This window comes from Buteo buteo, chromosome 25, assembly GCF_964188355.1.
Source record: "Buteo buteo chromosome 25, bButBut1.hap1.1, whole genome shotgun sequence".
NCBI classification, from domain to species: Eukaryota; Metazoa; Chordata; class Aves; order Accipitriformes; family Accipitridae; genus Buteo; species Buteo buteo.
This window is the reverse complement of record NC_134195.1, coordinates 6,425,441-6,453,185: the sequence shown is the minus strand read 5'-3', so window position 1 is coordinate 6,453,185 and position 27,745 is coordinate 6,425,441. Positions and strand designations below refer to the sequence as shown.

Here is a 27,745-nt window from a genome sequence, read left to right as displayed (position 1 = left end):
GCAGGAAGCACTGGCCAGTCCTCCCTGGCTCTGATGATTTATGAATCCAATTTCACAGGTAGTGTCTCTGCTATGTGAAATGATCAGTCCCCAATCCTCGCCTTGGATGGTGTGCCCAGGCCCCAAGGGACCTTGCAAACCCTCTTTTCCTTGGTGGTATGTAGCCCCCCCCCCCTTTTTTTTCCCCCCAATTAATCTACAGCCGTATCGTTTATAAGTTGAAGAGAATTTGCAAAATGGAAGTGGGTGGTTTCAAAGCCTATCTAGAACCTTTGCCAAAATCTCTGTGGAGCAAAATTTTGTACTTGGATTAATGCCTGTCTTTAATAATAATATGGTTATTATTATTAATATTACTATTCATGTTAATATTAACAATAAATGCAGCCAGATCAAAAATCCTGCCATAGCTCAGGCAAAATAATTCTTGGTTCCAGCACTAATGGTGAAGATGAGACTTTGCAGAAAGTGATTAAAGCAATTAGCACAGGATGGCTGGGGCAGAGTGGTTTGTAATGCTATCATCAATTCAAGGAGCTCTCAGTAGTAGTTAGATTTTGTAGCAAGCACTCGGGTGGCAATTCTTAAAGTGTTATAGTAGTATATGTATTAGGATACATGAAGGTCATCTGATGACTGAAGGATCCAAGAGCAGCCCCAGGCATGCTCATGTGTAGGCCCTCGAAAGCACAGTGCTGCCAAAACTGAAATTTTCTGCTCCAGCTGTAGGGAGGCTATGAGCAGTTGTTGGGAGCTATGGGAGAGAGGGGCTCAGTGGCTTTGGTGGGGCTTCAGGAATCTGGGAGTCTGGCCATGCACTTGTTTCTTTTCTTCTTCAGTCTATCTCTCTCTTCCTTGAAACCCACCAGAAGAGGCTGCCTCTTGCTCACCTCATCTTCAGTGGCACACAGTTGCTTCTCGCAAAACCCAGCCTTACTCATATGCCTGCACTTGTGAGTTACAACAGGTCCTAGCTGGAATTGGGCTAGAGTGCTTGAGAAGAGAGTCAGTATGTACATTTCTCTCAAGGATATGAATAACACAGAGTAGTGGCTATTTCCATTTACGGAGTAGGGTCCGGGTGGGTAGTATGAGATGGTCTTTCATAGGAAACAAAATGAGAGTTCTTGGCCGTATTGTAATGGGGGTGCATATTCTGCAAAAGAAAACATGTCATTTTCAAAAATAACCATATGACTTCTTCTTTGGCAGCTAAATACCATCTCAGCTGAGTAAGAGGCTAATAAGAAAAAAATAATCCTTGTAAGGCTTTAAGTGTTTAGCTAATTTGACCTAGAGCTGGCAGCATTATAAAGTCTTTGTGGCCTGGTCTGGGGGAGAAGGGAGGAGGTGTGGAGGAATAAAGCCAGTAGCACGCTATATAATTACTGATTAAGATCACGTGTAACATTTTGAGCTACTTGTGGGACGTGTGAAGCAGCAAACTGCCATTTCATCTTTGTATGTACCTCTCTCTAACCACAAATGTACTTATTATGGGCATATGTCACTGCTCTTGGCTTTTCTTTTTGAAAAGAACTCCAATCAGTCTGGTGATCTTTTTTTGATTTCCTGAGCGAGGCAACCTCCTGGATCGCCATGTTCCTCTCACAAGACCCCGTGTTGTGGAAATTCCCTTGCTTTAGATGCAAAGCAGATTTTTTTTTCTTCCCCTAAAAGCTCCTGGCTTGTTGTCAGCAAAGTATTTGCAAGCAGGGAGTACAGAGCACTTTTGAGGGGAGCTGTGGAAGCAGTTATTTTTGACCTACACTGAAAACCTGCACCTGTATTTCATAACTGAGTTCAGGATGTATCCACCTGCAGGTGATCCTAAATGCTTAGGGGAGGAAAATGAGCCTTTTGACATGCAATGAAGTTTGGTTACAGATGCTGTGAGTCTGTGTGTTCCTCCAGCTAGGGACTTGTAAGGGCTGGAGGGAGACACACTGGCTGCAGTAGCTCCAGCTGACCAATTCCTTGGGCCAAGAGCTGTCTCGCAGCCAAAGGACCCAGTTTACTTACAAGGGCTGCTGGGGAAAAAGAGGAACAACAAACGCTGGAGAAGAGCATGAGAAATGCTCTGCAGAGTCAGGCCAGCAGCTGACCGAGCCAGGCGTTCTGTCTTCAACAGAGACGCAAGGAGCTGCTGAAAATCCGACCGATATCTCAACAGCTGCCCCAAGGCGCTGGGCTGGCTCTCCAATTGGGAAAAGGGTGACGTTCCCAAGGGTGTCCAAGCTGAAGCCACCCTTGCTCTGGTGCTGCACCTGCATGGACACCCTCCCAAGGGTGCCGGCTCCAGCTATACCTCTCGTCGCTGTCAGCTCAAGCCAGCTTGGTTCCTGTGCCGTGGCCGTGTCACTCTTTTGCTGTGACCATCCTGTAAGCTCCTCATGCAGTGTCTCAGGTCTGATTCTGGGCCTGCCATCCTTGGTGGTTCCTCATGTACTCCCTCCAGGACAAGGAATGGAGCCAACAGCAGGCAGGCCTCTAAAAACAACTCTTCTGTAGACCAGAGATGCTCCCACACGAAGTCACTCTCATCTTGCTTGATCCAGCCTAACCAAGCTGCAGCACCAGTTGTAGAGACACCTCGTGCTGGCAGGCTAATGGGTTTTGTCCCCACTAGTTGTTAGCTAAGACTAGCCGGGGTGTTTTAATGTCGCAAGTTTCAGAATGCAGTGGTGGTTGAACAAAAGCAAGTGACGTTTGTCATATAAGCGCCCCTGGAGATCTCGGTGTGCTTTGGTCTCCCGTCTGCCTGCTTGCCTACAAAAGTCAGCAGGGAGCTGGGCACATTTGCAGCTGCTGGGCCGTGGCTAATTTATCTCCAGCACTCAAGATCTGAAATCTGAGCTCCACTGAAACCTTGGGATCAGGATAACATTCTGGTGTCTGAACCCAGAAGTTTCTTTAGTATTTTGCTTCCTTTTTGCCTCTGTGGCAATAAACAAAAAACCATGTGAAAATGGCTGGGTTTTGCATAGCTTGTTTGGCCTGTGCTGCTCCAGTATTTCATGGTGTTTTGCCACTGCCTGTAGCAATAGGTGTCAAATGAAGTTGTGTGTTTACAGTGAGGTGCTTTTATCATGCTTTCTCAGCAATTATTTAGACTGGGGCAGACTGTTGACTTTTTCTCTTGGGAGTGAAAAAGAGGGTTTTGTGCAAAGTCTCTTGCTATTGGTGGGAAAGAAAGTCCCCGGGCTGGAGTATCAGAACCCAAACACTGTTCTGTAAGCCTTGAAAACCACATGAAGCGGAACTTATTTCCATTCAGATATAGTAATGCTGAGTTGGTCTGTTGTTATTGCATAACAAAATTAACTACATCCTCCCCCCAAAAAACAATAGAGTTGTCTTGCCTTATTAAGGTGACTTGGGACTCTGGAAGGTATTAAAACAGTTGACTTTTCTCTTGAAGAAAACAGCATTCTATGTTGGTTCTTGGTTAGCAAACACTCACGCAACATGAAATTACCAGAGAAATGCCTGCAGGCATCAAGCTGGTGTGGCCATCCCATGCAGCTGGCTATCAGGAGAGTTGTGACACATTTTTGGTATTCTTCTGGCATGGTCTGAAAGGTGCTTATTCCCTGTCCTCACAAGTTTGGATTGTCCTGCTCCCTGTGTCTGCCCCCACCTGCTCCAAGGCTGCCTTTCTACTGTGCCAGCACTGCTGCCTGTCCGTGAAACCTGCCCAAGAACCAAACCAGTTGAAAAATAATTGTTCTTTTGTTGTTCATCTTGGCCAGTTATTTCTCAGGCAGAGCTGTTTTCTGCACTGTATGCCATCTAGGAACACAAAATATTTTTTTTCTGGCACAGGAGAGGCAGGAAAGCCAAGGGTGGAAGACTAGGATGGTGTGAGAAGCACTGCTCCTAAAGCACAGCCTTGGTAGGGTTAAGCAGCTGTTCGATGATCTGTGTTCTTGTGGCTATCCCGTTTCCAGCACTCGAGTATGGTCCTTCAGAGCCCCCTCTGTAGATTGCAGTACCATGCCAGGAACACACTGAGGTAATGTCTCTCTTCTCTGGCCACCTGTTTGGGTTTTAAGGATTTTTTTCTATGGATTGCATCTGATGGACTTTCAGTTGCCCTGGTCAAGGGGTTGAGTGAAAAAGGTCATATCCCACAGTAAGCAGCATGGTCTGAGACACCAGCTTCTGATGAGGGGTATTTTCTGCAACCAACACATTTTTTCTCATGTTTTTACCTATTCCTTTATCAAGCTTCAGCACAATCCCCGTGCTGGCCACCCAGCATATTACAGAGAAAAAGGTGATGGATCTTCAGGAAAGAGTTATCAGCCCTGTGTAACTCCTTGCCAGAGGACACTGCAGAAGTAGGAAGTCCACATGTTCCTGGGGGGACCAGACTTGGAAGACAGATTCAATAGAAGGTGAATAAACAGACAAAACATAACAGGCTCAGGGAATTCCTGGTGCTGAGAGCAACTGGAGGCTAGGAGAGCACTGAGGTGGAGTTATGGTGTATGTTGGATGTGATCTTACTCTTTATTTTTCTTAATAGTCCTTACTGCAGAAGAAGTTAGCTACTGAGCTAGATGGTCTGAACCAGCACAGCTTTTGTCATGTTTCTGTGACTCGAACTATAAAAGCAATAGAAGGATGGAGCTATTCCATCAAAGCTTGCTACCACTGCTGTTGACAAGCATTCTTTCATGGCTTTTTTTCATATCATTTACTGATGGTTTAATTCCATAAATGGCAAGTCTTGAAAGGAATCATCTTGTCTGAATTGTAGACTCTTCGAAATCCATCATTACTTCTTTTGTCTATCTGCCTGTTCCTTCATGTCAATGAAGTTTGTTGTCATTGTCCATTACATTGACTTAACAGGCTCCACAGTTGCTTTTTATCCTTCTGAGGACTTGTAATTTATCCATGATTCCAGTAACCCCAACTAGCTGTATATTGGCTCAAGATCTGTTATTTCCATTCTTGCAGTAAATTTATTCTTTGTCTTTTCAAGCTTTAATGGACCATCTGAAGGGACCCTGCTGGTGAAAACCACCTGGAAACATTTTGCTAGAGCAGGTTTCTACTTCTTTTGTCATCACTGTTCTATTGTCTTAGTCTTTCGAACTGAAATATTTATTTTGTCTTGATGCAGATGATACTTTTACTGCTCCCTATTGGATATTACATTTTGACTGAAACTTCTGGGTGCTTCTTTCATCTCATTAATATACCCAGAATTTCCACCATAAGAAGTTAACTCCTTCTTTCCAGACATGTTTGACTCAAATGACCAAAACAGAAAAAATAGGAGGTTGTAATAATCGAGTACAAACAAACACATTTACCTACAGTGAGTTCTGTTGACTTTGGCATGTATAAATAATGAAAGGAAAAATATACCTGGAACCTCACAGACTTTTCTGTTGGCATGGTGCAGGGAGATGCATGGATTACATATAGATGCAGTTATAACAGTGGTTTTAGAATTGAACTTCTCCTAGAGTCAATATGAGCCTCTGACTAGTTATGACAAATACTACTTACGATCTCCTTTAAATTCCACTGGTTTAGCTATGATGGCAGGTGGAATTGTCCATAACAATGACGTGCTGATATTATTTAATGGTAGGATTTCCATTCTAGGCTTTCTTTTCTTCAGCTTAAAAGAGCAACAACAACAAAAAAGAAAAAAAAAAAGAAAAAAAAAGAAAAAGATAATCAGAATTATTCATTTCCACTTTAGCTGGAGCATGGGAAATACTTACTGGCAAAAGGAATTTCCAGTAAGGAGTTAGAGGCGAAGTTGGTGGAAAAAATGGTTACAGGTGGGAAGCTGATTGATTGACTGACTGAAAGGAAACATAACTGAAAGGTATGCCCACTGAAGTGTACAATCTCAGGGGTTTTTTTGCACATAATCCCATTCCTCTTCATGCTGGCTGGAAGAGGCTATAGTAACATTTGGTACAATACTTAGTTGTGCATTTGAAAGTTTCTTCTTCTGAAAACTGGAGTCCAGAGATGTGTCCCTGCTTTCCTCATGGTGTTTCCTGAAAATGTATTTGAGGTGTGTGCTGTTAGGCTGGGTCGATATGCTAATCTTCTATTGTGATGAATTAGCTGGAAAACATGCCACAATCTTGTTCATTTTCTATTTCTTTTGCTAAGTGTATGTAGTTTTCATCTAGCTTTAAAGTGTTTACAGAGAATTAACTTTTCTTTGATTTAGATTTTCTCATGAGACACATTCTTGTAGTGTAAATCAGTATTTTCTGAAACTTCATAATAAACTACTCCAGAAAGACAACACAAACCGAACAGAATATTTTTAATAACAATAATAACTCAAGGATTTTAGTGTCTCCCAGCTATTTTTCAAAGAGTATATAATGTAACAATTGCTTTACAGATATGTTTCCTTAATTGGTTTATCAGCCAGAGAGTTACTGTTCTACTTATGACTACTTTTAACTGCCTCCTTCCATCCTTTAGTTTATGAATTCATAAAAAAGTGCTTTTGCTAGTGATGTGGAGAGATATTAAACCGATTTTCTGTGTTTATTTCACATGATAGACTGCCATTTCTGCTGAGCTTTTAAAATTAACACTTTGTGGCTACCCAAAGGTCAGATGTGACACCTGAGGTTTTGCTGGGGCAGAAAACCAACCTGACAGAAACCTTACGTTGACTTTACAGTATCAGTAAGCTTTGTGACAGCAGCAGGAGAAAGTCTCTGGAAAGAGCTCTCCACACAAGCACTCTTATCCAGAAAACTTCTGGTTGTCTGAGAAAATTAGGATAAATTAATTTGCATGAATGTAGTATTGCTTCTGTGATATCCTGCAGAGCTAGATATGTCAGTGCCTATGGGCAATGTCTTTTTCCGAATTTAGACACATACACACCCCAAAGGGAAAGGGATGGTCTAATCTGGTTAGTGGCAGAAGGTGAGGACCTCTAAGACCTTTGGAGGGAAATCCCTAAATTGGCTACTCTTGACCCTTACTGTTGACTGTAGAGAGAACTAAAAGGAAATGCTTACTTCCACCCCCAGTCATGATGTAAGCTGGCTCGCTATCTTCTGAGAAGAGATGCTAACGGAGCAGAAACAGCTCTGATAATACAAAAAAAATCTGAAGGCATGGTGCACCCCTGCTCAGCTCTTCATTCTCATTCTAGCCTTGTGGTTAGTGCATTCGTCAGGAAACTGGTGACGTATGTTGCCCTGAAGGAGAACGTGTTCCCTCAACTCCTGCTAGGACACTTTCTGCTTCTTCTGAGGTACCTGGGCCAGTTTGTACCTGGTGGTGCAGTTTTGCTTGTTGAAAGCATGTGTGAGGGAGCCCAATCCACTTAAGAGGAGTCAGAGCCTCAGAATACAAATTTCTTATTAATGTCTACCCCCCCAAGTGGCTAGAGTTAAGTTCACTCTTGGCTGTTCTCTGTCTTTCCCATGATTTATAAACCTTAGCATGTAGCATCCCAGTCTCAGTGGTCAGGGTGGAGGGTTCTTCCCTTGACATAGAAGCCTCTAGATACCTTAGAAGTTGTGTCTTCTGGTTTCTGGGTAAGTGTTCTGACTGGAAGCCTTGTCGGGGCATTGTGGATTGTTCTCAGTCTGAATTGTAAATGATTTTACATCAGAGAGAAATCCCTGTCCTTTCCAGACGATGGTATTCTGAGTGTGTAGAGTGCCTATCTTAAGCACAGAAGAGACCTTGATTGAGTTCAGGCAGTGCTGGACATCAGATGTATGGGATTTTTGCCTGAGGTGTGGGTCAGTCCTGTTTTCTAAATCCCAATTCAGGCAATATTTAGGTAGAAACACATGATATGATAAAGAATTTCTGGCCATGTCTCTGTTGTCTGGGCTTGAATGGCCTTTGAGAACAGCAAAGTGACTCTATCCTTTATAATGCACCAAAATAACCTTTTTTCCTGGGTAATGGAAATGAATACCAGAAGTCTCCTGGTAGTCTGCAACTTCTTTAAAGTAAGAAAATAACAAATCTTATTACTGTCTGGATGTGCAGTGTCTGACCCAATCATCTCCATGTCACCCACCCATCCTGTTGCATCCACAGCAGTGTGGACATGTCTGCACTGAGGCTGCTGGGGCAATACGGAGTTGGCCAGGGAGCATCCTTGGCTCCATGGCCTAGCCTATGTTTAGTGTATACCTATGTGATCTCACCCGAGGATATCACTCAATTCATTTAAGATACAAGAGCCTCAAGATGATTACTGAGCTAATCACTGATCTGGACACCGGCTATGGCATTCACTCATGTGCGATTATCCAAATGAACCGTGCAGGGTGGCTGGCACTCGCTTGCGCGTCCAGTACATGGTGCACACTAACTCCATGGAATCGAGAGTATGTGAGGGCTTACATACCATGATTTGTCCGTCTTCGCAGGACAGATATTCACTGAACTCATACGCATTTTTAATAATTTTTCATTGTTTTTATTACTTACTTCTGCATTAGGGATGTTTATGTACCCCGAGAGATACCATGTCCACATTAGCTAATAAAACTAAGCATCCTTGAATTTTCCTTCTTTTAGGCCTACTTGTGTCAACTGCTCTTTTGTAAGCATAAAAGAGGTGGAATATGGTTTATCTTTGACACTAAGGTGTAGTTTCCCCAGCAAAGGAGGGGCCCAGAAGTGCCCAAAGCAGCTGGTTGTATATGCACATTTTTTCCCAGATGCCCCACTTTAATGCAAATGGAGTCTGCAGTTGATGAGATGGCCCTGTCAAGCTGTGAACTATTAATCACAGTATTTGTGGGATGAAATGAAATAACTGACAGCAAAAGGAATTTAAACTAAAAAAAGAGTTACCTCCACTTTTGTGTTTCTTCTGTTTCCCTATTAATGTAAAAAATAAGAACTACCATACCAGTTTCCACAACCTCCCCCAACCCCATCCCAGGATCTTTATCTTGTTGCTAACCAAAAGCACAAGCCATCAGAAACATGCAAAGGAGAGGATGATGAACTCTGCCAGTGTCAATCACATGGGATGGACATCCTCACTTTAAAGTAGCTTTTCCAACAACATCTTAAATGGTATCTCTCCATCTTAAATTTGAGTCATGCCTTTTGAACCCAGCTGTGCATCTACTTTTGACAGCTTCACGTGACGATTAGTTTCTGTTTCTATTTATGTGAAAGAGTAGTGTTCTCTGCTTTAACCATGTGCCTGATCATTTCCCTATTTCTTTTATTATGAAAAGTACCGAAAAATCATTCCCGAAAGTCCTCCCTTTTCTCAGCTGCAGAGTGCCAGTCAGTTTGGTTTATCCCTGTAGCAAAAGCCCTCTGTTCCTCTGATATCCTTACTGCTCTTTTTAGTAACTTTTTTCGTGCTATTATATCCTTTTTTGTCACTGACAACCAGGATTACATCCAGTGCTCAAGATAAGGATATGTTGCATCAGTATAATAACATTTCCTGTTTTGTTCTCTGTTCTTTTGCTAATAACTCCTCACGATCTGTTTGTCCTCTTGGCAGCTGCTGAACATCAGGCTGTTTTCAGAGAAAATCCAAAATGACCCCAAGATGACTTTCCTAGGTAGTGAAAGCTGATCGCTTTGTATGTGTTGGTAAGATGATTCCTCTGAGAATAGTGTTTTATGTAGATCAATGGCTAAAAATAACAAACCAAATAAAGCTAGAGGATACCCGATCTCATGGGCTTTCCCATGAAAATTTATCTGCTGTCCAAAAGCAATCATTCTGCTACAGAACTGACTGACAGAGTGGCCTTTGGATTTCAATTAGTTTCACAGGATCTAGGAAACTTCCAGCATTTGGGTCCTGTCCCAGAGCCTTAGTCCTGGACTGGTGTGTCTGGGAGCCACAGGTAGTTAGTACGGCTGTTGGGCTCCAGCGCACGAGCTTGTGATGTGGTCAGAGGAGGACAGACAGACAGACATACCTCCTCACGTTGTACAACGCAGAGCACTGCTAATGTGGGAGGTCTTGGACAAGCTTGCTTCTGCAGGCTGTTAGCTGTAAAGCATAAGTTTAGGAACAGTTTGGCTTGTGGTCATGGACTCTGAGAATGATCAGGCAGGAGTGCTTGAAACCTGCAGCTCTTGAAGGCACTGAGGTCCTCAGAATCTGCTAGGAGACTCTGCAAGCTGTGCTGCTGGCCATGGAAATGAGGTGAAACAGAGACGTTTCTAATCAAACACTTTTGGATAAAACAACAGACATGAACTGACCTCCATTTCTGGCTGGATCCATGCTGAGGACTTGTATTTCTAGTGTAGGCATTGATCAGCTGTGGGTTAACCTCCTCACAGGGGCTCTGGGGGAGCTTGTGCTCCACTGTCTCAGAGAGCTGCCTTCCAGAAGTCATCCATGGACCCAAAATCCAAAGAATAAATGGCTTTAAAAAATGTTTGCCTAATATGAAGTCACTCCACCATCCAGCACTGAATCCCTGCATAGTAGGGTTGCCCGTATTGTACCGCCTTCAACCTACAGGGAAAGCAGATGGGACAGGGCTTCTCCTGTGTCTTCCCAGCAACTGCTGTGTCTTATTGGCACCTTGCAGGCCAAATTGTTGTACACAAAGACCTCTCAAATCTGTGAAGACCTGCCTAGGTTTGCAAAAGGCCATAGTTGCATTGTAATGGAAATACCTTTAAATTGTTGTAACCCACGATTTGAGTTGCATATAGCAGGACCCACCTGAACCAGTGGAGGACAAGCCTTACAAGAAGCAGTGCAAGTGCAGCAGTGATGCGACCTGAGCTGGCTTTGGTGCCCAATAACTCCATGCAACACACCACCTCTGCTGTCCTGAGCTACAACTGTAAGAGGTGGAGCCGAAAGTTGGGGACTAAATGAACTCAATGGACATTTTGTGGACATTTTACAAGGGTGGTCTGTAGGCTAAGGGAATGATACCTGCATGTTATATCAAAGGATGGGAAGGGGAGTGGAGCTTAATGAGGATGCGTTGGATAGTGTGGGACCTGAGCATGATGTAAATAGTATGGAATAAGGGGTGGAGAATCTGCTGAATTTGGCTGGGATAGAGTTAATTTTCTTCATAGTAGCTGGTATGGGGCTCTGTTTTGGATTTGTGCTGGAAACAGTGTTGATAACACAGGGGTGTTTTCATTACTGCTGAGCAGCGCTCACACAGAGCCAAGGGCTTTTCTGCTTCTCCCCCCACCCCACCAGTGAGCAGGCTGGGGGGGCACAAGGAGTTGGGAGGGGACACAGCCGGGACAGCTGATATTCCATACTGTATGATGTCATGCTCAGTATATAAAGCTGGGGGAAGAAGAAGGAAGGGGGGGGACGTTTGGAGTGATGGTGTTTTGACTTCCCAAGTCACCATTAGGCGTGCTGGAGCCCTGCTGTCCTGGAGATGGCTGAAAACCTGCCTGCCCATGGGAAGTGCTGAATGAATTCCTCATTTTGCTTTGGTTGTGTGTGTGGCTTTTGCTTTACCTGTTAAACTGTCTTTATCTCAGCCCAGGAGTTTTCTCACTTTTACCCTTCCAATTTTCTCCCCCATCCTGCTGGGGGAGTGGGTGAGCAGCTGCGTGGGGCTGAGCTGCTGGCTGGGGTTAAACCACAACATACATACAGGTTGTTTTCCATGTAGAATCCTACAGAAGTGAGGAATTTGACCTGGGGGTAACAGAAAGGTGAGCAATCGATACACCAGGTCTATGTTATGCAGGGAGAGTAGACATGGTGACCACGGATGAGAACAAATAGCTCATTTTAGGTTGATGGGAAAAGAAGCTTAATTCTTGGAACAGCTCGTCTCCCAGGAAGATTTACAGGAAATCATGTGGAGAGCTGCAAGAAGGTTTTCTATAAACAGAGGAGGTTTGGTTAGCCAGGGAAGAGAAAAAAGGTTGTGTTGAGTTTATATTTTCACGGTGAAAGAAACAAGCCTGAAACCTCAGGTAATAAGTGCTGAAAGGAACTCTGCATGCCATTTGGTATCTCTGCAGCTTACAGAGATAGGCAACTGTCGATATTCCCAAAACTTCTTGCAGCTGGCCAAACTGGGTACATACTGTTCTACAATAAACAGCCCGTTTGCTGACATACTCTGTCCTAGTTTCCATTAACTAGCTGCTGGGAGTCAGGGCCAGAGAAGGTTTTCATGCTCATAGTCGTCCCTGCTTTGTCAGGTGCTCTAATGTCTAAGGATTAGGTGCTCTAAGGATTTCTGAACTCTAGCAGGGGACTCCTTGGTGTCTGGACATGTGGCTGCTTCAACTATAGAAAACCTAACAAAAATGTTGATTTTTTTATTCTAGGAAAAATAAGTTGGGTGAGTTTTCGTAGAAAAAGCTCAGAAGTTCTACTTTTCATGAGAGGCCTTGTTTTTCTTTCCAAAATATTTTGAACTTCCAGGGAATGCTAACTCCAAGTTGCAGCCAGATTTGATAGTAAATACAATGAGATAATTATATTAAAGAATGTTCTTAAAACCCCAGTCCTTAACCTATAGAAAAAATAAGACATTTTCTAAAATAGTGATATTATCAAAAATATAATTTTTACAACTAAAGCTCTGCTCCTGCATGCTGTCAGTATGTCATGACCCTCTTTTATCAGTAACTTCCAGTAATTCATATACATTAAGGAACAAACAAGACTATTTAGTAAGAAGTCATTATAAATAATATAATTTGTCAACAAATTATCTTCAGTGACTTTCCGGAGAATCTCAATTCATTTTAATTGTGTAAATTAATAAGAACTACGTCTTTCGCATGTGAGCTATGTTTTCCAGAATGCCATGTATTTGTAGAAGTTTCTTCCTAAGAAATTGTGTAGAAAAAAATCCTTCTCAGGGAAGAGGTCAGATAGGAACAACAACGATGTGCTGAATAATACTCTGTTTCCACAGTAATGGGAAATAGAGTGGATGCTGCACAGGAGGAGGTTAGCTTCCCATGCACTCCGAGGGGAGGGTTGGCTGTAAGGACCTGGGACTTCTGGAATTAGTCTATGCTGTTGCACCGAGCAATGACCTCTTGGATCTGATGGTCTTTGACTTAAAATTTGGAAGATTTCACTTAGGTACGTCTTGTCTGTGCTCTGAAATTATTTGGACACAGGAGGGCTGGTTTATTCAGCGTTTCTTTTGTGGATAAACTTTGGATAGGTTTCTTGCTCAAAGATACTTGCCTGCTCAGACTCACTCTCATCTCCGTAGTGTAAGGCATTCTGGCATCCAAGGACAGGACCACCTGTGGGAATGGAAGATCCTGGAGACTCAGCGGAGTATTTTTCTTTCCATAAAAGCAACAGATGTACTGCACCGATCCTCTCTCTGGTGGGCTCTGTGGCCTCCCCATGGGGATTCTGCTGGTGGTCTGGTGACATTCAGAACAGCTGCTGTTATTTTCATTCTGACTGGCTGTATCCAGCCTCTGTGGGATGGCAGCGCAGCTGCTTTCTTTTTGGGGCAAGGCATGGAGCAGAGAAATTGAGAACTTCTTTAGAAAGGGAATCTGGTTTTAAGACACAAAGGCTTTGGTGGTGATGTTAAGATTTTTGTTTGAGTATAGTCCTTGCCCTGACAAGCATAACTATCATGGTTAAGATCTTTTATAAACTGCTGGTGATCAAATAACTTCCCAAGTAATACAATCAATGTGCAACCCAAAGGTAAATACATGCCAGCCACACTAAAAAGGGCAGATATGATTCTTGTTACTTTAGCCAACTGCTTCCTTCAAGATACTCTCACCTCCTTTTTGCACCTTCTGAACTTTCATACACTGGCTGGCAACTAAAATGGAGCTGAAAACCTGACAAGAGGCTTAATAGCTCTGCCTTGGCGGGACGAAGGAGAAAGATGAGTATGCTGAAAATACTGATGGCTTTGTAACACTTAATTTCTTATTAATCCTTTTCTGTCCATGCATCCCTCGCTGACCTTGGTGTCTGCAGGGTTGTTTCTCACAACATCTCACTCTTCTCTCACAGTTGCTGTGCAGCAGCTTTTACCCTTTCTTAAATATGTTATCACAGACGTGCTACCAATGTCGCTGATGGGCTCGGCCTTGGCCAGCGGTGGGTCTGTCTTGGAGCCAGCTGAAACTGGCTCTGTCCAACATGGGGGCCTCTCCCGGTGTCTTCTCACAGAAGCCACCCCTGCACCCCCCCACGTCTTGCCACATAAACCCAGTACACTCTGGTTAGGCATGTGCCCCCCAACAGTGTCTTCGTGGGATAACTGTCTCAAAGTTCTTGAGGAAAGGAACCAGCAGAGCTATTTGGGGACCAACCCATTCATCTTTATCATAATGTGGGTGGTAATAGGACTGCATGGTTAATGATAAAGACCAGGGGCAACTGCTACCTTGGGGGAAGAGGAGTCCATCCCCATCAGAATATTGTAACCCTTGAAAAATAATTCTAATTTCTTTTTTGCACAAAGCACGAGGTGCCTATGCTAGCCGCAAGCAAGGCACCGCAACGTAGAGGAACAGGAAGGACACTGCAACCTCAGTAGGGTGGATCCCCACCAGCTAAAAAACATTAGACCTACCATGGGTTTGGGCACACCCAGCAGCAGCTTTCCTGCCATCCCACCATTTGCTAACTCCACCAGTGCTCCCTATGTTGGCCGTGACAAACGTAGATAGTGAAACCTTCCCTGCCAGGGTCAATTCTGTCCAGGTGTCCTTCCCCTGCGTGCAATGACAGTCTGAAAGCAGGGTGCAAAAAATGTACACAGCAATTATTTCCTAGCTAGTAGAGGTAGGTATTAGATGGACAGGGCTAATACACTGCGAGGCTAAGCGATGTTTCTTGGAGCAGAGTGAACCCTGATGTTGCCGAGTTGCTGTTTTCCTATCTCTGCTTTTTATCTCAGGATTTTATCTTTTTTCGTGTCATTGTTTTTGCTCTTGAATGCTTGAACTCCTGACTCTCATGATCTCAGTAACTTAATTCTATCTGTTTTTTCACTTTTTTTATCTACCATGGCTTTAACTTGCATACTTTTCACAGCTCAGGAGTAATTTTGCCAACCCAACTGAGTTAAGTTCATACAGCCATGCTGCACCAAAACCAGCCATTGAGTCACAGACAGCTGAGTCTCTGGGCCATTGACTCCTAGTGCTGGTAAGGACCTGTGGGGCCAACTACAGCATCTTGATGCCAATGTCAGATTTTTCTTTAAGGTCTAACACCTAGTGGCAGCTCCACTAGGGTCCCAGCAAACTCTTCCAGTGCTTCACTACCTTTCCTGTTAAAAGATTTTTCTTGCTGTCTTGCCTAACTATTCCTTGCTTTAGTTTAAGCCCATTACTTCATGACCTCTTTGCTTGGAGAACAGATGATTCTCTTGCTTGCTGAAGTGCTATGTGTAGAGGCTGCCAAGGGAGCATGACGCATCTAACTCCTCAAACAAATATATTGACATATTTCTGTAAGCACATTTTTCCATATACTTATCAAACAGGATTTTTTTTTAGAAACTGAGTCAAAAGTTACGAAGCATTCAACATTGATTGTAATTCCTTATGAAAGCTGCAGAATGGCTTTTGCTCAGCTGGCAACTATCCCCTTTAGCCAGGAGCTCAGTTACCCACCTGCATCATGATCTGGGAACAACCTGGGCATGGGGAACAGACCATGGGATGAAAACCTCTTCTGAGGTATGGACAACATAATGAGCATCTCTGATCTAAGTTTCAGTGGACTTTATAATAGAAGAACTTATTCTGTATCCAGGCAATGGATGTTAGCTTGACCTGAATATATTTAACCTTTCCCTAGAGTAACCTGACATGTCGTGGTGAGAGGATGCTGAATCTACCACTGAATGCAGATGGTTAATCCAGACTTTTTGCCTGAGTCTCTGGCATCAGGGAATGAGGAAGACCTCGATTCCAATGCAACTGCAGAAACCTGAGCAGGGAGTGGTTTGTGAGTTTTTCAAGGTGGGGATCTGAGCTGACCCCGACCGGCCAACCAAAGCATTGTGAGATTTCACTGCTGCAGGTTTTAGCTCTTTTTTGCATTTTCTGTGTCATACGGGAAGTGCAACGCCCAGATCACCGCTAGACCAAGAACTGGGGAAAGCATGGGTGTGACATCAGGAAGATTTTTGCAATCTGGCTTATAATTGCTCCTTCTTTGTGTGTTGATGTGGAGTTGCTGCATGCTGACAGCAGAGTCCCAGAACACTGCAAGTGATAAATAGTATTCATAACTCTGCCAGGGAAGAATAAGAATTTGAATGACCATAGTATAAAATCTTCTTGTTTGGTTAAAGAAAGAATGAACAGTTGATTCTCAAGATGTCTTTAGGGGTTATTCTGCTAAGATGTACATGCTGATTTGTCCCCCGGAATTTGGCTGATTTGGTACTGAAATTGCCCCTTTAGACTGGCTGCTGCACAAGAAGGGGATAGTTTGGGACCTCTGATGGGTCGAGGTTTAGTGCTGATGCTCAGAAGGCTGCTCAGCAGTCTTGAACAGCGCTCCCTAAAGATGTCTTTCTGGCATTTGGTGGCCCGTACGGTCTCCCAAATCCCTGCTCTTGTCGGTCACTGCACACCGGGTCGTGCCCACTGCTGTGGTGTCTTCTCCCTCTCCCTCTTGCTCTCCCAGAGTTGCTTCTGGATCTCCTGTGGAACTGCCCTGCTCCTCCAGCCTTCTTTCCCTCAGAGACTTAATTTAGCTGCCAGTGCAGACGACTGGTTTCTCAGCAGCCTTCTTTTATCAGCTTAGCTTCAGTGAAACAGTTTCCTTCACTAAAAACTGTTCCTGGTGCTCCAGGGACTTTCAGAGCTGTTCGCCGGGAGCTGCTGCCAGACTAGACCAGGCAAAGCCGTCACTTGTTTTCGAACAAAATCTGTTTCAAAGCACCCTCTGTTGGCTGAACATCCCTTTTTTGTTCTCCCTGGGTGTGTGAGAAAGCTAGTAACCAGCCAGCAGATTTATTGCAGTATAATCACGCTAAAATGGAGTAATTTGTGATTAATGGGAAATCTATGCTATTGGTAAAAGATGTCTGATGATTAATTGGAATGATGAGATGTCATCTCTGATAGGTACTTAAGGTTACTACAGTAATTTGCATGTTCTGCTCTGTTCCGTGGGAGGTGTCTCAAAATGAAGCTGTATATCTTGCTCCTACGGATATGAATTGTACAAGCCAGTTAAAAAGAGTTCCCAGAAATATCGGGTACAAGCCACAGCAGAGAAATCGGTGCAAAGGACCCAGCCACAGAGAGCAAGCCACTTCTCTGCTTTCTGAATTTTCCAGATGGTAGGTCAAATTTCTATATTATCATTTAATCAAAAATAACTGAAGTATTTTATAAGAAAGTTTATTTCAGCTCACTTCTGTGCTTCTTTATCTCAAGAAAAAATATTAGATTAGAATAGTGGATACGCTTATGTGATAGACAAGTAATTTTGGGACCAGCATAATGATTTACCTTATAATGAAGTGTATTTAGAAATGGATTTGCCCTCAGTTTTCTGGCAGATATTTTTACTAATTATTCAAAGAAACAGAAAATATTTACTTTGCAATAGATTTTTCAGAGTTTAGTATATTTATGTCCTTTCTTGCTTCAAAATGTTTTGTAAGAATAGTGTGTATATAAATTCTAACATTTCCATACCTGAATATTGAAATTCCTATATTTTACACTTATAGCTGGAACTAGTGTAGGTGTTAACTATTGTGAGTGCTAGTTGTGGAATAAGTTCAGTGTTATTGTTGCTATTTTAATACCCCATTTTCAGTCAGAATGAGTTTTCTGGTTTCCTAAAAGACTGAAAATAACTTTCAAAAGGTGAATGAATGAATTCTATGTCTTGGTAAACAAATCTCACACAACTGCTATTTCATGGTATGTTTATGTTGTAAAGTCTGTTAAGCTTTTTAAAGTAGAAATTGCAATAACATTTCCAAGTTTTGTTAGTATGCAATGTATGGTACTTTTATAATGTTTGTTCACTTATATAAACAGTACTACAAACAGTTTTTTTGCCAAATACAATTTTGGAAAAAAAATCACAAATATGTTACTAACAAACACAGTTGCCTTTGGAGAAGCAAGGAGTTAAGCCCTGTGGACTACTGCTTCCATGACATCAGTAGGGGGTTCCCAGTTCTTTCATCTTCCTTTGATATTGGATCATTAGGGGCCAGGTTTTGACATATTCAGGTAGTTATCCCAAATCTCTGTATTTGGATCTAGTGCTTTTCAGCATCAGACTGAAACTTTACTTCACAGAGCTTAGACTTAAGCTCATAATATGCAGTTATTGTGAACTATAGGAAGAAAGACATTTATGGAAAATGTCTCCTTATCTTTTCCTCCCTGAATATTAGCAATCCAAATTTATGGTATACTGAGGACCCAAAAATCTGTGATGCAGGTTTTACTTCAGACAAATGTAATAAAACATAAGTTCTAAATAAATCTGCAAAAGCAGAAAGAAAACTCATAACTATTTCCAGAAATTATTGCCTTTGTCTCTCTGTGCTTTGAGCTACAGGGACTTCTTCCTTTTGATTGTGGGATGTGAGGTGTCTCAGTGCCTTTGTCTTGTGCCTCATAATACCCTTTTTATTTGACCTAAGTATCACAGGTGTGTGAATGCTGTAATCTTGTTTTGCACAGAGTAATGCTGCAAGCTGTAAGGAACTAGTGAACCAGTCCTTCTCTTGCTATTTGCTGTCCAGAACTGCAGCCTCTGCCTCGGTTTTTATTGAGGTAATTTGGCAGTTTGCTGCTGACTTTGGAAAATGCAAACAAAAATATATTGTTCTTTTAATTACCTGAGCTCTTTTTATTTTCAAGGAACATTCCTCTTTAATTAGAGCCCCGTATATTGCACATATTCACACACACAAACCCTGAACTCTACTTAAACTGCTGCCAATACACAGCAACTTAAAAATGGGGGGGAAATCAGTAAAGCAATCATCAAAGTGAGGTGGGGAGAATCTCTTTTCAGCACAACTATTTTGCACTGGTTTGGTATAGGCTGGTAGCCCAGTATGTGTAAGGTCTCACGAGGACATGCTTCTTCAAGAAAGAGAAGGCTAAATACAACAACTGGCAAGTATGATGATAGGCAAATACAAATTTCTTACTTCTGGATGATTCCGGCACTTGTTAGAAGAGTTGGTGAGGGCAAGTAATTGGCTGTCTCCATTCCTGGACAAAGCTGTATCTCAAAAACAGAGAAAGCACAGCTCCTTCCAACTTTTTGTTAATCACCAGCCTTCCATTTCTAGGGCTGCAATAGCACTGGCAGTAAGGGACTCACCAGTGTCTCCAGTAGTGGTATCAGTTGTGGCCAAATACAAAATAGCCACATACAAATAAAATATCAAATGAGAAAGTACCTAATTTCTGACAGTCTCCAAATCTAGTCTATGAAAGTGATTTTCCTTTAAAAATCAATCTTTTACTTTTTGTCCCCTTGCTGAAGTATCTGCTTGCTTAAACAAAATAGCTGTAAAAAGTAGTAGGACAGTTAGTGTAACTGCTGGTATACCTCCTTGGGGGCAAATAAGTTTGTGGAAGAGAACCAAACACTTGGAGGGAAAAAGCTCCCAGCAGAGAAAGAATATTCTGAATATTTTTTATGTCTATTTAATTACTCAAATAATCTAATGATATTAAATTCTATTTGTTATTCAGCTTAGAGTTCTTCACTTAGCTGATTCTTAGGGTCGGTTTGGAGATTCCACTGTGGAGACTCAGTTGACATAGATGTATCTTGTATGAACTAGCCCTGCTGCAGCTAGTGCTTGGCATATCATGTTTGCTTATGTGTATACACATACATGTATTTTGCATGAATGCTGTAGGCATTCAGCATCTGATGGCACAGTGCTCTGGAAGGCTGCATAAATACCCTTTGGAGGGGTTCATTTTCCCTCGCTACATCGCTAGTTCTGACTATGTGTACACCCTGCTGCAGTCCCAGACGTGTCAGTCAGTCCCTCTCCAGAACAAGCGAGGCATTCCAAATGTATGTGGGTACCAAGTAGTTTAAAGTAAGGTTGCGAAACTGGCTGCCCGGCTGGACAGAAGGACGTCTTAGGAAGAAAAGGTCTGCTCTGCATAAGCCAATGCTCAGTAGCAAAGTCACAAGTGTATGGAGATGGTGATTTACTGGGAATGATCAATAATGGCTCTTGTGAGCTGCAGGTGAAAAAGTCATTTCTGTGAGAAAAAACAAGTGAGTCATAGGCTAACCAAAGCTGATTTGAGACAATAAGATTAGGTAGAGTAACAGATAAGTGATAAGACAGTTAACTAGAGTGGAAATTAGTGCAGAAAATGAGGTGGTGGTTTAGAGCAGACCTGTATCATGACAAGGCTCAGTGAAAACAAGTCAAGCAAAATCAGTTCTCAGAAAGATTCGATCTAGACGGCAATGTTTCGATTTTACCCAGAGAGGCAGAAACAGAACAAGTAGATGTCTCATGGATTGTGGAAATGAGGTGCTTGCTGCAGTATGCCAGAGAAACTTCTCATCGCTTGCTCCCGGTGCGCTGTTCAGGAGATTGAGACACCATGCATCTATCAAACGTTGCTCCTATCAGCTGAATAGTCAACTGCTTTCCAAATAGGTCCAGGGCATTTGCACCTCCCTTTTCTTTCTCAGGAGAATAAGGAGCCATGAATTCCCATATCATTTTTCAACTGTGATTGAAGTAGACCTTAGCTGATGAATGAAGCCAACACAGTTGCTGGCAAATACAAATCTGTTTAGGTCCTGAATTGGATCCAGACCTCTAATAATCAGGCTATGTGAAACTCAGCTCCCCATTCCCACCTGCCAATCTAGTTTGCTCCCTGGTAGTGTCAGAAATAAGTTTTAGGAACAAGCCTTCTGCTGTAAAGGATGATCAAAGAGAAATGCTTTGCTGTGTTGATGCTGTGAATTTTGTTGTGTGCTGTTTTGCTCCGTATTGCTCTTCCCTGAGTGCCTACCCTGTCCCAAGTCATTCCTGAACCCTCTTCTGGGCCAGCTTATTCATCCCTTCCAGGGCAAAACTCCTGATGTTTGTTGGGCTGAAAAGTACCTCTTAAAAAACTATTAACCTGGCCTAAGATTTCCCTAGAATTAAAGAAGTCAATAGAGTGCATGTGCTTGTATGTCGTGCTTTTCTCCAGCTCTAACGAAAGTGAGCAGCTCCTCATGCACGCTGTTTCTAGGGGCTCCTGGCTGGTACACTTGCTTAACGTACAAGGCATGGCATCAGCCTTGCCATGACAGTAATGCTAGGAGGCTGCATTTTCGGTCTAAACCTCGTTTTTTCTGTGATTTCTGAGTATCCCTGCAAAATACCTACACTAAAATTCTCACGCTTTTCTCTTCCAACAATAACTTTTGTTATTATTTTTAAGAGTTTAAGAATAAGCCTCTGGATGTTATTAAACCTTCTAAAAGAAGAAACTTTCCATATCAATACAAAGCTGATGACATTTCTAAAAGCTCAAAATCAAGCTTAGTCTGAGTTTCAGAACTTGCCAAAAGTGTAGGTCTTGGTAAGGTCTGTCAATGTTTAGTCTGGAATTCTTTGGCACTGAAATAAAAATTCCTTGCAGTAAGTGTGGCAACAGTACTTACCCTGCCTGTACATTTCTTGCCTATTTTTCACTACTCTTCTGCTCACTGTCTGCAAGATAAATAATAATTTGTTTCTAATGTGATTTCTCTTGAAAGCTTATCTGCCGTCTGTAGTACCATGGGACCGCTTCTTCCTCACACACGACAGTAGAACCCACCGCTCTGTGATCTGCGGTGAAGGACAGCGTTCAAGCGAAGGGTTTATCAATGGTAAGTAGCATGCTTACAGCTGGATTGCATGCCTGCTGTCTCCCGAGATTTTCCTAGATTAGGTCAATTTAATGGTCACAGACAAATAGCCAGTTTCTTTAATAAAAGGGTTTGCTGGAGAGTGCCTGAGCCACACCGCGAGGTGTGAATTACAGCAGGTACATATCAATTAGACACAAACGAAAACATCAGCGAGGCACAGGATCTGCCCTACTGCTGTTACACGAGTATAATATATGTTCTTTTACCTTCCTTTCCAGTCCGTTTCTTCGGTTCCCCTTCAGGTTAGCATTGCTGATGGCACTCACTTTTTTTTTTTTTACTGCTAAACACTTACCTAGAGAAGCTGCCACTGAAGATACCTCCACTCCTGCAGAAAGCCAGAAAGGTGTTATGCACCTAAACAGATGATTGCATGTAAGCTTAATTCAAAGAGAGGGTATTTATTTTCAAATCCAGGATCTATCCTTTTCTAAATCAAGGTATAATTTTTCTGCACTTGACTATGAAGAGAATGCCAACATACATTTAGCTTCCTTAAAAAAAAAAGCAACCAAGCAAAAAGAGTCGTCTGCCTGAGGCCCACCATGGCAGAGTAATTCCTACACCCCATTAGACTAAGTCATAAAAGTAGTTTCAGTGGCACATCAACTACTGCATTAATTATGGAACAAAGAGCATCATCTCAAAGCTGCAAAACCACTGCTACACACGCACGCACACTTTGTACAGGGCAGCTCGCATGATGCACTTTATCACTGCGTGATACCGTTATCTGTTAGCAGATGTACATCAGTACCATGGCAATAGTATAACTGATGCAGTCAGAGTATATTCTGACAGATCAATGTTTTTCTTTTTGGTTTAGAAATACGATGGGGTATGTACATTTGGTCTTCCTATCTACCTTCCTCTCGGTTTCTATGACATCTGAAACATGTAAGTCACATTTTAAAAATACTTTCTGATGAGGTTTATTCTGTGGAAATGTGTGGGCTGTTCCCAAATTGGTCATTTTTTTTTAAACCTAAATGTAGCTAGTTTACCTCAAGCCACAAATCACGGCTTAAAAACCAGCTTTTTGTGTTTTCTCTGCTTATTAAAATGCACTGAATACTGTCCATTTCCATGACATCAAGTCTAGGTTCTGCTTCTACTCCTTGGCATCTCTGCAAGCAGAAAGAAAAGGGTCTTTTTGAAAGGATTTGAGAGTAGCTGGTGTTCCAGGCCCCAGCTAGGCAAAGTCTCCAAGACCATGCTTAAATTGCACCAGACAGGGTGTATGCGTATGCAACCTGCTGAACCAGGGATGTGACTGGGTGCTTTGCTCATTAAAAATGGTTTTTAATGTCCTGGTTTTGGGGGTGCTAACCCACGAGTGCAATGTAACAATAACATTTCTCTGCACGTGGGGGATACGCAAAACAGTGAGTTCTTTCTGATGGGTCAGCTCTGCTGACTCAGCTGTATAATGCTGACCCGTGACACAGCATTACGTGGCACTCACGTAGTTCTAGTCTCCAGCTGAGCTGCTTATTTGTCTGAAAAACATCGTAAGATATGATCTTTAAATATTTCCCTGTATTCTCAGTTTTACAATATGAATGCTAAGTTTCAAACGAATCAGATTTATCAAGAAGCCAAATTCTGCTGAAGAATTTGCCAAGATAATTTACACTGATGTCATTGAGTTTAGATGAGGCCTCTCATTTTCTGTGTGCTCCCTCTCCTCTATTTTTTCCCCGAAGAAAGCTGTATTTCCAATGTGTTCCTCCTTCGATGGGGCAATGCCACCTTCCCTGACACCCCAATAGGTCCCACTGGCTTTGCAAAGCTCTTGGGTGGGAATGCTGTTGAAGCGAGGGGGTTGGGGGTACTCATACTTGATGGGGCTAATTGAGGTGCCTGAATTAGCAAGTGATAAGACATGTCAGTGGAGATGAACTGCTTCTTAAGAAAGAACCAGAGCAGAAGCCGAGTGTTCACCATGTAGAGAGACTCACTACTGGCCATGTGCATCTACGCATCTAAAGCCAGGTGGTGACAATACTCCCACAATGTGTCATTTTTAATAGATATTCTCTATCTTGGTTAGCTGTTTGGTTACCTACCCTCATTTCCATGCTCCCTTGTCCACTGTAGCTCCTCTGCCAATCTCCATCTTTGTCCAGTCTCCATCCTTGCTTATTTTCTCATCTTTCTCTTCTCCAAAATGCAATTTAACTTTCAGACTAACATTTCTGTTTTCAGCAGCCAGTTCACTATTCAGGTTCCTGGGCACTTAAATATCTGTCAAAATTGCTCTATTCGAGTTTCTCTGGACCAGTTTCCATATTCAAAAGAACAAATACACTCACTTAAAGAAAAAATTAGTGTCTTACTCCCAACTTATTCCTCTTTTTTTCTTGTGTGTGAGCATGTGTGGTTCGTTTTCCTAAGCTTCTTATTTGTCTCTTATTCCTTTCTGGCATCTTTTCACTTTCCCATCAGATTCTTCCTTTCAGTCTGTTACATTTCTTTCATTTTTTTTTACATTTTCGTGAACTTCAGAGGGAAACCCTTCTGGATTTTGTCTTTTTTTTTTTTTTTTTTTTTTTAAATAATCTTGTAGCGTTCGCTACATATCAAGGTGCCACGCTTAGATCACTGGTTGGCCTGGACCAGGGAAAGAGACAGATAACACACGCAGTGTGAGCGCCAACTTCCGCCTTTTATTGCGCAGTTAATTCCTTTTATACTAACAAGGGGAGGCGGGATTACAGGTACATCACAAGGCTGCAACTAATCCTCTAACTTTCCGTGACATCGCGAGATCTTGCAAACGCCGAACCTTACATAATCTTATCTACAGGCTTCCTCCTTCTACTTTTTTCTTCCATGAAAACAAAAAAGAAATTTATTGATTTCCTTTTTCTTTATTAAAAAGGCAGAACAAGAGCTCTTCTCCGTTGTATAACTGAATATTCATTATACTGAAGTAAGGAAAGCTAACTTCATAGTATAGCATTAAAGCCAGTACTTTTCTTTGTGTTTAGATTCCTGTTTTGAGTAAAACTGGGATTTCAAGCAGAGATTTGCGTAAGGAGTTCATTTCAAGAAATCACTATTTTTCAATTAAAACCTCATATTTTTTAGTGTATGTCTGGTTTGAATCTCTGTGTGTGTGTTTGTTTGCTTGTTTCAGTTGCACACATTAATTACTATTTTTGCAAACAAACTGCTCCATAATTCAAGTAAAAAAAAAATTCTTGAAAAAAAATCTAGTGAGAATAAGTTTGCTATATATCATCTCTGAAAACCCAAGGACGGTAGAGGGACATGGCTGGCCTACTGATCCAGGAATGTCAAGTTGTCCTCTGTCTCAGTGGGGTTAAGGTTTAATTCATCAGAGATTTTTATCTTTTGTTTATTTGCAGTTGATGCAATGGAAGGTGAAGCTTTAGTTATAAAATGTCCCCGGTGGAGTTCATCTGTGAAAGTCAACTGGTATCACACAGATACTAACAAAATAATTCCTGCAGAAGAAGAGGGATCACATGTATTTTCCTTAGAGCGATTTCTTTGGTTTCTGCCAACTTGTAGACAGGATTCTGGAAACTACAGTTGTATTACACATTTGTAAGTACAACACTGAAAAGTGAAAGATGTAAGACTGGAAAGAAACATACATCTTTTAATAACGCATTCTAATTATTATCTGTGGAAATAATGCCTTTTTTTCATGTTATACACTAATTCATGTAACTTTTCATCCTGCAATTGTTATTTTTATGACAGGTCATTAAAATCAACCTGTGTCTGAACTACAATAATCATCCATATGTTTATAAAGCAAGACTCACATTTCTTACAAATATTGAATATATTCTGTATAAAAATACTATCATTGACATACCTTTATTCCATTTTTAAAGTCCACGTAATCGCACAAAGTCGTTCAACATCAGTGTGCAGGTGCATCCATACAAGCAAGGAGTATGTTTCCCAAGTCAGATTCGTTACCCAAATGACACTGGAAGAGGAAAAATTGTTTGTCCTACAATTGACAATTATAAGAATGCTACTCTCATCCAGTGGTATAAGGTAAATAAAGCCCCGATTGTGCCAGTTGTAGATCAGATTACTGTGAGAAGCTATTTGCAGCCAAATAAAGAAAGTTTTCTTTTCCAGGACTGTAAACCTCTTCAGGGGCAGAGATACTTCAAGGGAGATAAATATATTTTTATTAACAACCCAAGAAAGGAGGATGATGGTTATTATACTTGTCAATTTACCTACACTCATAAAGGAAATGTGTTTAATGTATCAGCAACAAGGATTTTCATAAGTAAGGGTAAGAGTCATTTTGTAGCTTCCTAAGATAAAGAAGACTGATGTCTACTTAAAGCAAAGGAAGGTCCTTTTGTACATTAAAGAGAAAAAAAGTTTCTGTTGGTTTGTTTTATCTTCTTAGTGAAACTTTAGAACTTTTTTTTTTAGGTGAATTTTATGGGTGGGGACCCAAATGGAGCAAGATGAGTGTAGATTCAGACCTGATCATGTTCAGCTTTTTGCTAAAAGTCTCTGAGAACACTGGTTCCATGCTGTGGTTGGTAGAGCTGTCTGGTAGCACTTATTTCTGAAATGAAGGGTCTCCTCAGTGGGATGCTACAAAGCTCTGCTTTCTGTTTGTTCAAGGGGAGAAGAATTTGTAGCTAGTGAGGAACATCTGGTGATCATTGGATCACCAAGAGGTTGATGGCCTACAACTCAATACCTTCTGGTCCATCTTGATTATCTAGCATTTATTTGATAGTAGGGCTGAAAAAACTTTTAGATTTGTCTTGAATGATACAAAATGAGCGATACAGAGAGAGAGAGAGAAAATGAGTGGAGCTCAGTGATTACTGTGTCTGTTATTTTGAATGCAGCCAACATGGCTGAGGTGTGTGGACTTTGGGGTGCCTCTAGGATGCAGTCTCCTCAGGGAGGCTTTGTATTTGGATGGTGGTCAGGGAAAAAGCACGCAGCAATCAGCAGTTCCAGACTGCATCAACTTGCAAAACTTCAAAACATGTCTTCAGTTCTGCAATCAGACCAGTAGAAAGATAACCAGAAAGACTTTTTTTTTTTTTTTTTGCAGGGTGGGCTTGGATTTGGGTTGTGGGATGGGGTTTTTGTTTGGTGGGGTTTTTTTTGGTTTTTTTTTTCCCCAAAAAAAATATAAAGGTTATTTGCAGACTGACGTCAGACCTTCCTACTGTGGGGAGGCACCCAGCTTGTGGGCAGAATGCAGATTTGGAGTGTAGGAGCCTTGATTCCCGTTTTTGCTGCTGTGCCCAGATCTCAGTAGCAGTTTGTTCTAATTATTCTGAGCTGGACAGAAGACAGATTTGAGCTGAGACCTAGTATGGTAGCTTAGGAGGTGTCGTGCCTTTCACCCCCCTCTTCCCTGTAGTACCCTGTTGGTCTCCATGACACTTCTCTGCCTAACACTTAATTTTTGTTTGAATGTGCTTTCATCAAAGCTTCTCTAACTGGTCAGGAATATTGTTGTGTCTGGGTTATAATGAAAATTCCTGGGTTTTATTTGGCACAAAGGCATCCAAATTTACAAAAGCCTTTGTTACATCCAGGCAGATTACTTCATTTTGAAGTTAATCTGACTTTCTTTTGAAATCATTGCTGAAAGAAGGGATTGCAACTTAACCTGTGAAATCTGAACTGGGTCTGTCATGTCTGCTCCAGTTTGGAGCTGTTATATTTTGATAACATTGGCTTATGATGTACATTCCTGTTGCCCTGCAGATCCACAGTGACCAAGAGGACCTTCTGCTTCTGAGTGCTGGCATCTAAGAACTTAGCTAGCTAGGAAGTTCCTGACCTTGTCCTGACTTCTTTTTTACCAGATCCAGCTAATGAAAATTAGAAACAGTTAGGATAAAG

The 27,745-nt window shown here is 41.9% G+C and overlaps 2 protein-coding genes across 3 annotated transcripts in view; both read left to right on the top strand.

Annotated features, from left to right (window-relative positions):
* LOC142044710 (interleukin-1 receptor type 1-like) overlaps positions 1-15,516 on the top strand; it is a 38,727-nt gene extending 23,211 nt beyond the window's left edge. The window contains exon 14 of the mRNA XM_075057418.1: positions 15,469-15,516. The gene's annotated coding sequence lies outside the window, so the exon portion shown is untranslated. The remainder of the gene's footprint in view (positions 1-15,468) is intronic.
* A 1,436-nt stretch (positions 15,517-16,952) lies between these two features.
* Positions 16,953-27,745, top strand: part of IL1RL1 (interleukin 1 receptor like 1) — a 28,281-nt gene continuing 17,488 nt past the window's right edge. Inside the window, exons 1-6 of one of the 2 annotated variants that reach the window (XM_075057372.1) lie at positions 16,953-17,270; positions 21,707-21,820; positions 22,689-22,759; positions 25,237-25,438; positions 25,735-25,903; positions 25,991-26,153. In XM_075057372.1, the coding sequence (XP_074913473.1) occupies positions 22,696-22,759; positions 25,237-25,438; positions 25,735-25,903; positions 25,991-26,153 (598 nt within the window). In that variant the 5' untranslated portion in view covers positions 16,953-17,270; positions 21,707-21,820; positions 22,689-22,695. Of the gene's footprint in view, positions 17,271-21,706; positions 21,821-22,190; positions 22,238-22,688; positions 22,760-25,236; positions 25,439-25,734; positions 25,904-25,990; positions 26,154-27,745 lie in introns of those variants that run through there. The other variant, XM_075057373.1, reaches the window with a different exon arrangement.